This window comes from Anabas testudineus, chromosome 12 (genome assembly GCF_900324465.2).
Source record: "Anabas testudineus chromosome 12, fAnaTes1.2, whole genome shotgun sequence".
Classification (NCBI taxonomy): domain Eukaryota; kingdom Metazoa; phylum Chordata; class Actinopteri; order Anabantiformes; family Anabantidae; genus Anabas; species Anabas testudineus.
In genome coordinates this window covers 12,922,947-12,935,536 of record NC_046621.1, presented here as the reverse complement: position 1 = coordinate 12,935,536, position 12,590 = coordinate 12,922,947, and the positions used below count along the sequence as shown (strand labels likewise).

General features: G+C 43.9%; 1 protein-coding gene across 2 annotated transcripts in view; it reads left to right on the top strand.

Annotated features, from left to right (window-relative positions):
- Positions 1-12,590, top strand: part of LOC113158655 (T-lymphoma invasion and metastasis-inducing protein 2-like) — a 96,570-nt gene that overhangs the window by 59,546 nt on the left and 24,434 nt on the right. For both annotated transcript variants that reach the window (XM_026354718.1, XM_026354719.2), the window contains exons 4-10: positions 364-814; positions 941-1,113; positions 1,900-2,124; positions 4,745-4,930; positions 5,226-5,369; positions 8,287-8,343; positions 12,235-12,411. In XM_026354718.1, coding sequence (XP_026210503.1) covers positions 364-814; positions 941-1,113; positions 1,900-2,124; positions 4,745-4,930; positions 5,226-5,369; positions 8,287-8,343; positions 12,235-12,411 — 1,413 coding nt within the window. The remainder of the gene's footprint in view (positions 1-363; positions 815-940; positions 1,114-1,899; positions 2,125-4,744; positions 4,931-5,225; positions 5,370-8,286; positions 8,344-12,234; positions 12,412-12,590) is intronic.

Below are 12,590 nucleotides of genomic sequence, written 5' to 3'. Positions count from 1 at the left end.
TGACGTGAAATTGTCTGAGCCTGGAGGGTTCTAACCTCCCAGGTGCCATCAGAGGAAATTTGTCCCACTTTCTCAGCCTAGCAAAGATTTAGTGACTGTAATGCAGACTTTGAAGAAGATTCGGGTGACTTTTTCAGAAGTTTCTTCTCCAATTTCACAGTGCCTGGAGGCTAATTGGAAAGGAGCACAGTTAGATTTAGAATGTAAGCTCACAGGGATTTGCTGTATGTAGAGGAGTGTATACAATTGTGGTGTATTTGCTGGGAACAATAATTCTCCAAAACAGTTCATCATACAGCATCACTTCTGGGGACCAATCAAAACCCCTCTCACCTTTTCTCTCCTCCATATTTGTCTTATCAGGAAGCCAGGTACAAAGACCTGAGCGATGCCTTTGACAGTGGAGTTGATGGCCTGACTGCAGACACAAGCTCCCCATCCCAGGTCTCCAGCCTCTGGTTCCCAGGAGCCTCCAGAGCCCAATCGTCAGGGGCCATTCACCAAACAAACAGTGATGCCCTCCGCCAGAACATTTATGAGAACTTTATGCGGGAGCTGGAGACGGGCACTGGACATGGAGGAGCAGGAGGAGGCGAGAGAAGAGACCCGTCAACTGGAACCGAGGAAGGGGAGAGCAGCAATGAGTCGGCGGAGGGCTCGCTGGAGCAGCTGGACCTCCTGTTTGAAAAGGAGCAGGGAGTGGTCAGACGGGCTGGGTGGCTTTCTTTTAAACCCCTCGTCACCATGCACAAGGACAGAAAGCTGGAGCTGGTGACCCGTCGCAAGTGGAAACAGTACTGGGTGACCCTGAAAGGTGAGCTCAAAGAATGTACCGACTTGTGCTTTTAAAATAATTCAAGTTTAAATAAATGTGTGTTTATGTAAAACACAAACGCTGACAAACGTCTTCCCATCTTTACTTCTACTCCCTCCTTTCTAGGATGTACATTGCTGTTCTACGAGACCTACAGTAAAGGCTTCGCGGAGCAGGAGATGTCACCTCGTTACGCTCTGTTGGCTGAAGACAGCATCGTGCAGGCTGTACCCGAGCACCCCAAAAAAGAGAACGTTTTCTGCCTCAGCAACTCGTTTGGAGATGTCTACCTCTTCCAGGTGACGTACAAAAAATTATACCGTGAGTTAATTCAGCCTAGGCTGACTAGGTTTAATGTGGTTTTGGTGTGTGTGTGTGGCACTGTGGGAGTACATGGCTGTAGTAAAACCATACCTGACGTACACTTTTTTTGCTTCCCTTCCCTCAAATGTAGCATATGAAATGACCAATTTCGGCCCATGAGAGACTTGAAAGCAAAGTGCCCAAACTTCTCAGCTATAAGAGCACATCCTATTTGCCCGTTGTGCTTACTGACCTACATATCACTTTTAAATTCACTCCTAGTCTCAGCTCTTTCCGTATAGTCACCTCCACTCAAGATTATAAGCTTCCCAGACTGCACTCTGTCGCAGTGACCAGACCTACATCTAATAAAATGGTACAGTGTGGAGCTGACATGGCCCCAGAGGCAAGCAAGGAGAAAATGGGCTCGGTAACATGAAGATGACCTGGGTTTCCACTGGTATGGCCTGTTGGGCTGTTTCTAAAGGGGGTTGCGAACCACTATGCTGCTTCCAAGCGAATCACTTTGTGAAGTTAGAAAAGTAATCCAGAAACTGTTTATTAATCAAAAGGGAAAATCATGTGTTTGACTTTAGCCACAGCTCAAAATCAGAGTTTTCTTATAGAGGAGCCGCAGTTTTTTTTTATCATGCTCTCATTACTATACACAGTATGATAGATTAACAAAATAGCATTACATCCTAAAAGAATAATCGGGCCTCTGGAATATTGGTCTTAATATTTGATCCAATCAAATTCTCTTTCACACTCTGCTGTTCCAGGCCAGCAACCAGACTGACCTGGAGAACTGGGTGACAGCCATCCATTCTGCCAGTGCCTCGTTGCTTGCCAAGCGCCAGGGGAAGGAGGACACGGTGCGTCTCCTGCGGACTCAGGTTCGGGGCCTGCTGCAGAAGATCGACATGGATGCAAAAATGAAGAAGATGGCCGAGCTGCAGCTGACCGTGGTCAGTAACCCAAAGAACCGCAAGGCCATTGAAAACCAGGTGAGAAAAATGAAATTTAAGGATACTGTTGATAAGCAGCATGATCAGAGTAACGTATGCTTATGTCTTGATAAGTTTCGGTTTCTGAATTCCTCTGTGCTGTTATTCAATGCGATACATGACATGCCCTACTTAATTTTTTCAGATTTTTGTGACTGTGGTGACAAGCCTTTATTTAGTGCTTTATTTTTGTCTGTGGGTGGGTGAAGTGGCCTAAATGCATCAGTCCCCAAACGCATCGCAAGGGACTCAGGGGAGCAGCTCAGTTCCCCGAGCATCAGATTGGGAATCCAGATGTTTTCTGGTAATGGGCTCTCAACATGCATTATCCTCTTCCCCCTCCTCCTCCTCACAACCTGGGGGAGATTCCAAAGCACCCGACACTGTGCTGTAGCCTACATAGAGGAGATTACTGATGGGCATGAAAAGCCTGTAACCTATAGCTTAGCAATACTTTTCCTATAAATTAGTGTTTGTTGTGGAATGTGTATAAATTGGCTGCTTGTTTATTTACCTGTGTCTGAGACAGTGAGAATCTTGAAGTGACTCTGGGCAGCTAGAGAACTCATAACGACCAATGGAGATGTCTCTGGCGCTGGTATCTGTTTCCAATTAACCAGCACGCCACCTCATAGTAGACAAAGAGACAGACGGAGTTGGAGTCAATGATAGGGTCAGAGGGGTATGGGACAGGACTCTGATACAGGCGCCCCAGGGTTGATGATAGATTTAAGGTTTCGTGGGGTTGTCTAGCACCAACAGGGCACCACTTTGATGTCCCTGCCCACCCCCACCAATGTCTACTAAAATCAGTGCCAGTAGACCTCTTTTGAAGTCTCCTTTTGCCCCCTTTTACACACACAAACCCGTGTGTGTACACACACACACACACACACACACACACACACAGTGATCAAGTTGCATTGAAAGGCTTATTATGCATTAGGGCTTTTACAGAGAATGGGGGCAGATGTGAAAGAGAAAAGATGAGAATCTGTTAAAAGAGAAACTCATTTCTGCTGCACTTAAAGACTGAACTAGATGTAAATAAGCGCTGCACACAGGCCAGATGGGCCCAAACACGTATTGCTTTTCACTGATGATGGTTGATTGTCTCACTCCTCCCATTCAAGACTGCTAAATGCATAAAGCAATAGACTGCAAAGAGGCCTCGGTGCACCCTGACATGAATCATCAAATCGAATTTTATGCACAGGACTATTTTAGAACATCTCAGAGTGAAGGTACAGATATGTGACTGTTGACAAACAGATCCAGATGGCGTGCAAATCAGAAGCATGCTAGGATCTTGTGTGATAGTTAAACATAGACATGAGTTTTTCCATAGCAGCAAATCCTAAATTTGTCGCTGCTTTTGAGGAAGAAGCTTGTCTGAATTTCTCAGTAATACCTCCCTTGCCATCCAAAGTCATCTTCAAACTACTTGCTGGAATTTTTGCTGTGGCTGCTTTGTACCTGTGGTGCCCAAAAATGAAAGTACATGTAATGGTTGTTAGCACAAGGTCTAAATTCACAGAATTGAATAGGGATTTGCTTTATTGATTATGTATTCAAGTTGTCATTTATAAGTGTAAATTCCTTCAAAACACATGCAGTCTGGTTTTAAGTGTGTAGGCAAATATTCAACAGAAGAGCTGAACTCTCAAAACCTTTTCTGTCTTTCTAGTCCTTCAGTGTATCTCACTTTTTGTGCATACCAATTTCCCACGATGATGTGAATGCCATTATTGCCTCATACTAGACTTTGATTTTCCAACTTATTTAGATATCTCACATGCCAAATGAAAGGTCATACATGTACTCTAAGCAACTGGCCTTACGGGTTTGGTGTGGAATGGGAATAATGGCTGACTGTCATTGACTCGAGGCCTGTTTAGCGAGGCCACCTGCACAACTATGCACATGAGCGTTTTCATGACCCAGTATGGTCCCATGGTACTTTCTGTCCCGTTGTTTAAGATGTTTGAAAAGTCAGAGGTTTATAAAAACAGCACACTCCCGACCCTCCTGAGATTGTTCTTAACCCTAAAGAATGCTATCAATGTTAATGAGACCTAATGGGACAACGCCATAGGGTTTGCTATACTAAATGAACTTGCACTGCAGACAAGACCTATAAAAGTCAGTTGTTATAGACGGTTGTTTAACTTAAGGGGTTCTCATTAAAACCAGTCTCCAGCCAACAAAATAAGCACTTTCACATAGCTTACACGGTGCAAACCGGGATAGGGGGAAGGCAACTGTGAATTGTATGGATGTATTTTGTGTCTGCGGGGTTGAGGTTTAACTGGTGGTCTGTACAACATCACCAACCTCCCCAGACTTGCATAAAAAATGGGCATTAGAATTTACTGCACATGCATTCACTCACCTGGGAGATACGCAGTCACCCCTCACTGTCAGACCTTCACCAATTTATGCCCTTACCCTCCAACATCTGCAAGCCATTGCAGCTTGATGGAAAGCACTCAACTGACCCTCTTTGGCTCTCTCTTTTCTGCCTTCCCTCCTCCTAATTTTTCTCAAACACTGACCAAATTCACGTTCCAAATCTACCTTGACCAGACCTACCAAAGCAGCGTTCTTCCCTGTCTTTCAGATTCAGCAGTGGGAGCAGAACCTGGAGAAGTATAACATGGATCTGTTCAGGATGCGCTGCTACCTGGCCAGTCTGCAGGGTGGAGAGCTGCCCAACCCAAAGAGCCTGCTAGCTATCGCCAGCCGCCCCACCAAAAACACCCTCGGGCATCTTGGGATTTTCTCTGTGTCCTCCTTCCACGCATTGGTGAGCAATCTCTGGGCTGGCCAGGGACATGTGAATTAATGCAGAATAAAAGATCAGAGGCCCAGGAGTGTGTGCTGGTTTTCTAACACTCGCTCTTTTGTGGGTTTTCAGTTTCAACTCACTTGATGTCTAACAGTAACCTTGAAAAATCTTTTAATCATTTGAAATAAAAAGACATCCTGCAAACACCCTCTTTTATGCACTGGAAGAAAATAAACCTAATTAAGATGTTTTGATTAGATGGGATTTTTTTTGTTGAGCTAAATGATTGCAGTCCTGATAGTTATCTGTTCAGATCTGTTCTAGAGATGAGGCCACACTCAGGAGGCGCTCATTGTCCCAGACTTACCGACAGAGGAAGAAAGGCCTCTTCTCGTCACTCAAAGGCCTCGACAACCTTACAAAGAGAGGTCGGGACAAGAGGCCCTCTGCATCACAGGTACTACCGAGCGAGCACACAGACATATAGAGATGAGTGTGATTTTTGAATATAGTTATGTGTACCAAGACGTTACCCAAAACCAAAATACATTTTAGTTTCAGTGATTAAAAGCTTTTAGCCTTCAATTATTATATATTTATGCTGTACATATAAATAAGTGATTAGGTTCCATTCTAAAGTTTAACTGTTCAAAAAGGCTCAATGTGTTTTTAATATTGGCAAGAATTTATATCTTGTAAACTCCTGAGCAACTTGAAGTTGTTCAGCAGTATGTATACGACATTTTTCATTTTATAGTCATTGTTATGTATTTATTTTGTCAAACACAGTGCAGCTGTCTTGCCTTAGGATAAAATTGTGCATCATTGGGTTCAAGGTGTACTTTGCAACTATTTTCTTGTCAGAAAGACAAGTGTTCTGTGTGTTCTGTCACTTTGTGCTTGTTTAAAAAAAAAAATTTTGAAAGTTTTTTTTTTTTTGTGTGACTGGTGAGCCCATGAGCAATCACTTAGATCAAAAAACAGATATGGTATTAAGACAAAATATTATATAATAAACTATATGTATCTTGTGTTCTTGTCAGTATCAACAGCCTGACAGCAGACCTTCAAATGATACCAATAATTGCTACTGAATCCCAGAGCAGTAAAACCCTTCAGTTGGTCTTGATTAGCAGATCACCATTCACTCAGCAGCAGGGGAGACTTCCCACACACATACACATAATAGGAACATGCAGAATTCATAGAAATACGTGCATACACCACGATAAACACAGTGTTGTCTTAATGCTTATTCATTGTACCCTACCTGCAAGAAAGCTAGAGATCATCATGAGGTGCTTCTGACACATTCCTCCCTAAGGAGATTTCATTAATTAGAAGCACATAAGCTCACGTTCCCCTCTGCTTCCTGGTAGGTTTGAGTGCAAACCTCCCATCAACATAAACACAGGGGAGCATTCCTTACCCAGGTGCAGAGGGGGAAATCTAAATCCTTTCAGGTTAGTAATTAGACTCATGCAGGCTGGTTATTTGTTGGTAGAGAAATCCACCTCTCTGTACCCTAAAGGTACGGCCCTGGAGAATACTCTGCTCCTGGTGGTCTATTTTGGGAATCACCACAGGAAACAGTAATTTCCTCAAGTCTTTTATGGACCTCTGTTCATTAGTCTAGACTGTAGGAAAGGAGAGGGTTGAGGTTTTGATTAATGACAATCTCTCTCCATTGTTACCTATGTTGTCAAGTCAACCAACCGTGTTCTTCAGCAGATGAACCCTGATTCGTCATATTTTGCTTGCTCTTATCCAGCTCATCCAACCCACCACCTGCTCCGTGATAGTCACGTGTGTGCATTTCCACACGTCTGTCAGTGGCTAGGTGTGTGCGTGTGTGTGTGTGTGTGTGTGTGTGTGTGTGTGTGTGTGTGTGTGTGTGTGTGTGTGTGCTATTATTTTTCGGGGGAACTCCAGCTGACCGGCCTAATGAGGCCCAGTTACATTTCGCAGTGCAGAAGGCTGAAGTGACGCTGCAGCACACATATGAATTATTAAAAGCCATATGTGGTCGATGGCATTCTCCACTCTTCCCTCAGCCCTGCAGTCGGCAGCAGATGGCTGGTGTGAAGACGCTAAATATTAAACGGCTTCTCTTTATTTTTTTCCCCAGGTCCCCCTTCTCTTATGAGATTGTTTTAGTGCTTTCTTGGGTTTTCTACACTGAGGCTAATAAGGAATGGTTAATGGCTGTGAGGGTTTTCACGTTGCTGGACTTTTGTTTGCTTACTTGTAGTATAAGTTTCAATTTTCTGTTATTCTATGTGAGTTGTTGTTCTCTTGTGAAGGACTTAGACAGTGAAGCCATCTCAGGATCCAAACATCCTCTATACACTAATCTATTGTTACTTTCTTAGGTTTTCAGACTGTGCTCTTCTTTTTTTGCTTCCCCCTCCCCCATCATGCTCTCCTTTAATTCCTGGTCCTCTAACTCAAACACACCATCTCTTATTTCACTGAGCCTAAACATCCCAGCATCGAGTGGTGGTCTTTCTCCCACTATTTCCACTCTGACTCATCAGTGTTGACTAAGCCTAAATCCCATTTACAACTGCGATGCTGCGCTCGACAACCTTGACCAGTCGGTCTCCCCCACCACGTTTTTCCCTCTTGTTTTCTCATCTCTCATCCGTCTTACCAGAGCTATGTATACAGTAAGGTGCTGGCTTTCATTCGGGCTGTGGGAAATAGGCCAGAAAGCTCCAAGGATTTGTAGGAGAGTTGGTAAAGCTTTCTAAAATTAGCTCGTTTACGGCGAAGCAGCGCAGTTTACAGCCACTTTATAAATGTACTTATGTTGTGAAAGGAGAGTTACTGTAGTGTGCTGATCGGAGGGCGGATGAGGGTTCTTATAACCATAACAGGAGAGCTTTTCTGATTGTAAAGGGAACTCCTTTGACTTGTTTTTGGAGAAAAGTGATCTTGGATCTTCTTAAAAGTGATACTTATTTAAGTGTAGTGTACATACTGTCAGAGGAAATGTTGAAATTCAGCCTTAACTCAGCCTTTGGCTTTGTGTCAGAGCAATGTCCTGTCCTCTTCATATCTGTAACTGGACTGTTTTTACCTTTCATCTCCTTTTTACACAGAAACCACTGTGTTCATACACACACACACACACACACACACACACACACACACACAAATGCACAGTTTTGCACCTTCAAAGGCTACAGACCCCATGTGGAACCAGTATCAAAGTGCTGCGCTCGCCATGCATACTTTTTAATTAACTACATAATGGCACGGTGTGTGTCTAATATTGGATTGTAGAAGTGGCTGTGCACTTCATCGTTTATGAGTCAATCAGTGTGGTGCCACTCAGTCTGTGATTCTGATGGTCTGTCTCTTGATTTCAGATCTTTGAGAGCGATGCTGGAGGTCAAACTTACACCCTACCTCCCAGAAGCACCGAGGTGAGTCATGGCGTTCGGTAACTTTGTCCGTCCATTATGGTTTGAGGTTCTTTGATATATCTTTTAAAAATTCCACTGCCATCTGTCATATCCGTCCTGCGGTACTGTTTTATGTGCTGAATTGTCAGTTTCAGCGTGAAGTAGCCATGGCAGTGACAGATCTGCTGTCGCTTTGACCTCTGCTTGCGTTCATGGCTTTGATAGTGGACTCTGTAAAGATATTTCTGGCACTTGCTCTGTGAGGGGATCAGAAAGTGTGTGTGTGTGTCCGCATGTGTGTATTACTTGTCTGGGATCAAAGCACAGATTGCGTTCATGTTGAGCTGCAGGTGTCTGCATGATAAGTAGAAGGCATATCTAACAAGAGATTTCTTACAGTGCTAGAGCAGTGTTAGACTCCAGCATGGACAGAAGTTCAATTCACAGAGTAATCGAGTTAATAGAGGGTGTTGAGTTGAAGCGCTGAAGGGGAAGTGTGAGTATGGGTGTACGTTAAAAGTGTTCAGTGATTGATGAGTGGGAATTGGGGCGATCTGAGCCCACAGACACTGGAACTGCAGCGTTTGCAGGTTGTGGAAAGGTTCCATAACCTGCACCAAGACGATGTGAAATATTCCTGTAAGCTCCAAATGTGGCTGTCCTCTATACTTTAGCTGCTGAACATTAAGGCACAGCTTTTTGTTGATGTGATGATTCTTGACTCACACTTGTGGCCATCATTTCTGTTGGTTATGATCTCGTGTGGCAATATTGCGACATGTCAGCTCTGTGACTACATGTTAGTCACATACATGTTTAGTCGCCTCATTGATTATTTTGCTGCAGTCCTAGATCTGCAGGTATCTTGTTGAAGGTTTTATTATTGTATTATGTTACTTATATGGAAATATGACCCATGTTGCAATCAATCAGAAATATCCTTTTCAATTTTTTTATATTTAACCAGGAGATATGAAGGCATCCAGCTTCTTACTTACTCGGGGCAAGAGAGCAAGTAAGAATACAGTCTTTAGAGCCTCCACCTGAAAAGGAAGCTAATAAACCAAATGAACTTCTTTACAGGCAAGCATTAGGTAATATGCTGTATAAATATATTACGTTCCTTTAAATAGAGTCTTGTCAAGGCCTTGCTGATGGAAAAGATGAAGTGCCATACCAACATAATGGACACTTTCAGTCTGAGCAGGATGGATGTTCCACGGTATGCAGTGAATCATAGTGTGAGCCTGTGGTGAATGTGGTGAGTGTTAAAGCTGCCCTCATTAAGAGTCTCTAAATGGACTGAGGACAACAAGTGGTTTGAGGAAACAAAAATGGCCTTCATTGAGTCAATACTTTAATGTTTCTTTAAGTGAGGCAGCTTCCCCTCTGTAGAGCTTCTGGGTCTTTCCTTTGGATGCGAGTGTGGAAAACGGCTCATCACAAGGATTTGGGTTTTAGTGGGGATTAATAAAGACACAGAGAGACCAAGAATACAGCAGCTGTTTCGATTTTTGTCAGTTTCTCTATCTGTCTAGATGGCTTTGCGTCCACTGGACTCCAACCCCCCTGAATATTGAACATTCCTTTTCCATTTGTACTTAGAAGTGATGTCAGCAGTTGTGTGCATGCTCAAGATTCATTGTAGCTGTATGGCTCATACACTCCACACTGCTGGTGCATGAAGATGGACAGACACTGTTTTGCTGTGGGTCACGATTGTTTCATAAAGAGAGGAGTAAACGTCTGTCACTGCAGCAGCTTCCATGGCCCATAAAGGTTAAAACAGAGTTCACATTGACTGGCTTAGTTTTGCTTTTTCGAATCCTCCATCCACCCACTCCTTCTGTCAGCAGTGGAGGAGGTGAATATGTTTTGACTGCTAGAAAAAAATGACAACAGTGTTTGAGTTTGTGCTACTTAAATATTCATTTTTCCAACTTAATGCTGCATGCTCGCTCTTATTTTAAGCACTCCACACAAGAAAAACCAGACAAATCTCTGCTTCTGTACTGTAAATTCCAGAGAAAACTCACGCTAATATTTTACTAAGTGTTCTCCAGCGGACCACTCTCATCCGTAACACCCTGATCCCTCTTTCTGTGCCACCACCTCTCACCACACTCCGCTACCCACGAACACACCTTTGCTTTTACCTTTGAAGTCATTGCTGAGGAAGAGACACCAGTGCTGGCCTGTCTGGGTGGCCGCCCTTGTCACCTTGTGTGTGTGTGTGTGTGTGTGTGTGTGTGTGTGTGTGTGTGTGATGTGTGGAAAAGTGTGTCACAGTGGTGGAAAGAGGAACCCTGGGTGGAGCTATAAGGAAATGAAGAGTAATACTCCTTTCATAGATGCAATGGAAGGAAATTGGCTGAAATTGTCTTCAGCTACTCCCCTGTTTCTTCTTTGTGGTCACCATATGCATTAGAGACTGCTCTGTAGTATTTATGTTATCCAGTTGCTAAGTGGAACAGAAATGTCGTATTTGTGCAGTGGCCACTAAACCATTACTACACATTCCAACTTTAGAAGCTCCCAGGTGGAGGTCAGGAATAGTATTGGTTTGAATTATTTGGCTGAATGCAGACATAAATAGAGTATATAGAGCGCTTGTGCTGCGCGTGCCTGGGCTGTACTCTTGGCATTGGAACGTTGACCAGGCAACCGGTTACAATCCTTTCTGACCATGAATGAGTGTACAGTGTTTGTCAGCTGCTGGTCAAGTCGGCGCAGGCAATCATTTCTTAGTTTTCCGGTCATGCCAGTTTGCTGGGATACAAACGAGGCAGCTATTCAACCAGTTGCCATGTCGCCTTGTTTTTTTTTTCATCCTCAATTTGTAAGCATGACCTCACATCCCGAATGAGACAGGCAGGAGGTGGGTGCTGAAGTGGCACCTTGTGCTGTTACTCCATACCTAGGGAAACATTTTGGTAAGAACATTGGTGGCCTTTATTTTTCCACTGATGCCTCAGTAGACATGTCAAAGGGACATTAGGATGGAAAACGAGACAAACGTGTGTCTGTCTTCTTTTCTTATGGAGGTGATTCATCAACAACAAACGTACAGAAAGCCTCACACACAAACCGCTCTCTATTTCTATGATCTCATAATGCATCTGAAACATTGCTGTCTATCCAGACCTATTCACTAAGGCAAGTGTCTCTAGGTCCCATGTTTCATCTTAACCAGGAACTCACGTAGTCTTTGTTAGAAGTGCTGAATCACTGGCTTCTTTAACTCAACAGTTTCAGTACATTTGGTGTGATTGAGCATTTCCTCAAGATGTAAAGCCTTGATAATTGTAGTCTTGGGCTGCACTGTGGCGTCTCCCACAGTCCCACACTAGAGCACTGCGCTTTTCCCTCCAGAGACACATAGTCGCAACCAAAAACCCCCAAATGGCTGCCTGTGAGGCGGTGGGCCAACCGCTCAGACCTCACTGTTAATGCCACCAACAAATAATTACCTTCTGAAACTTTGACTGAATAGGGGGGAAATAAATTGTCCCCATACATCATGTAAGTCAAAATCACTTTTGTGGCTTTTCAAACCAAATAAGTCCCAGAGCAGTGTCCAGATATCATCCGGACGTCTAGATCAGCCGGTCGACCCCTTGCCAACTCTCTTGTGTACACGGTCATTACAATGTGTATAATGTGGAGCAACTGCCCTCTGTGTTGTCAAATGAATTTCTGAAAGGCTAATTGTATGACATCTTTGCTCTGCTGCTTGATCCACAGCCAAGCATTTAGACTAATGGAACTTTATTGATTTGTGAGCGGTTCCTCCAACTCTGCTGCTCTCTCCTATCCACTCCTCTCTCTGTTTACCTCCTTCTTCTTTCTCTTTCTCTCTCCTCCCTGCACGTTTGCTCACTTCCCTTTCTTACCCCCATTTTCATCCCACAGAGACTAGACGTACTGACCAGTATCTACTCCATGTCGCCCCCCGAGGGCGGCATGTGGGACAGCATCAACGGCCCCGCAGACGTGCTGATGTGTGTCTACATGCCAGGCGGCTTGACAGTCCAAGTACCCGTCAGAAGAGACCAGACAGCTGCCGACCTTCTCTCTGCAGCGTGCAAGGTTGGGTTTAGCAACCAGTTTCTGAGAAATGACTTGTCACAACAGTGAGGGAACAGTAGTCGTGACGTTTGTACCACAGAAAGTCAAACAATAGCATTATTTGCATTTAGTTGTGCAGCAGGATTTAATGACTTCATGCAATTCTAACCATCCTACCACACTTAAGAGTGTTCTGCATT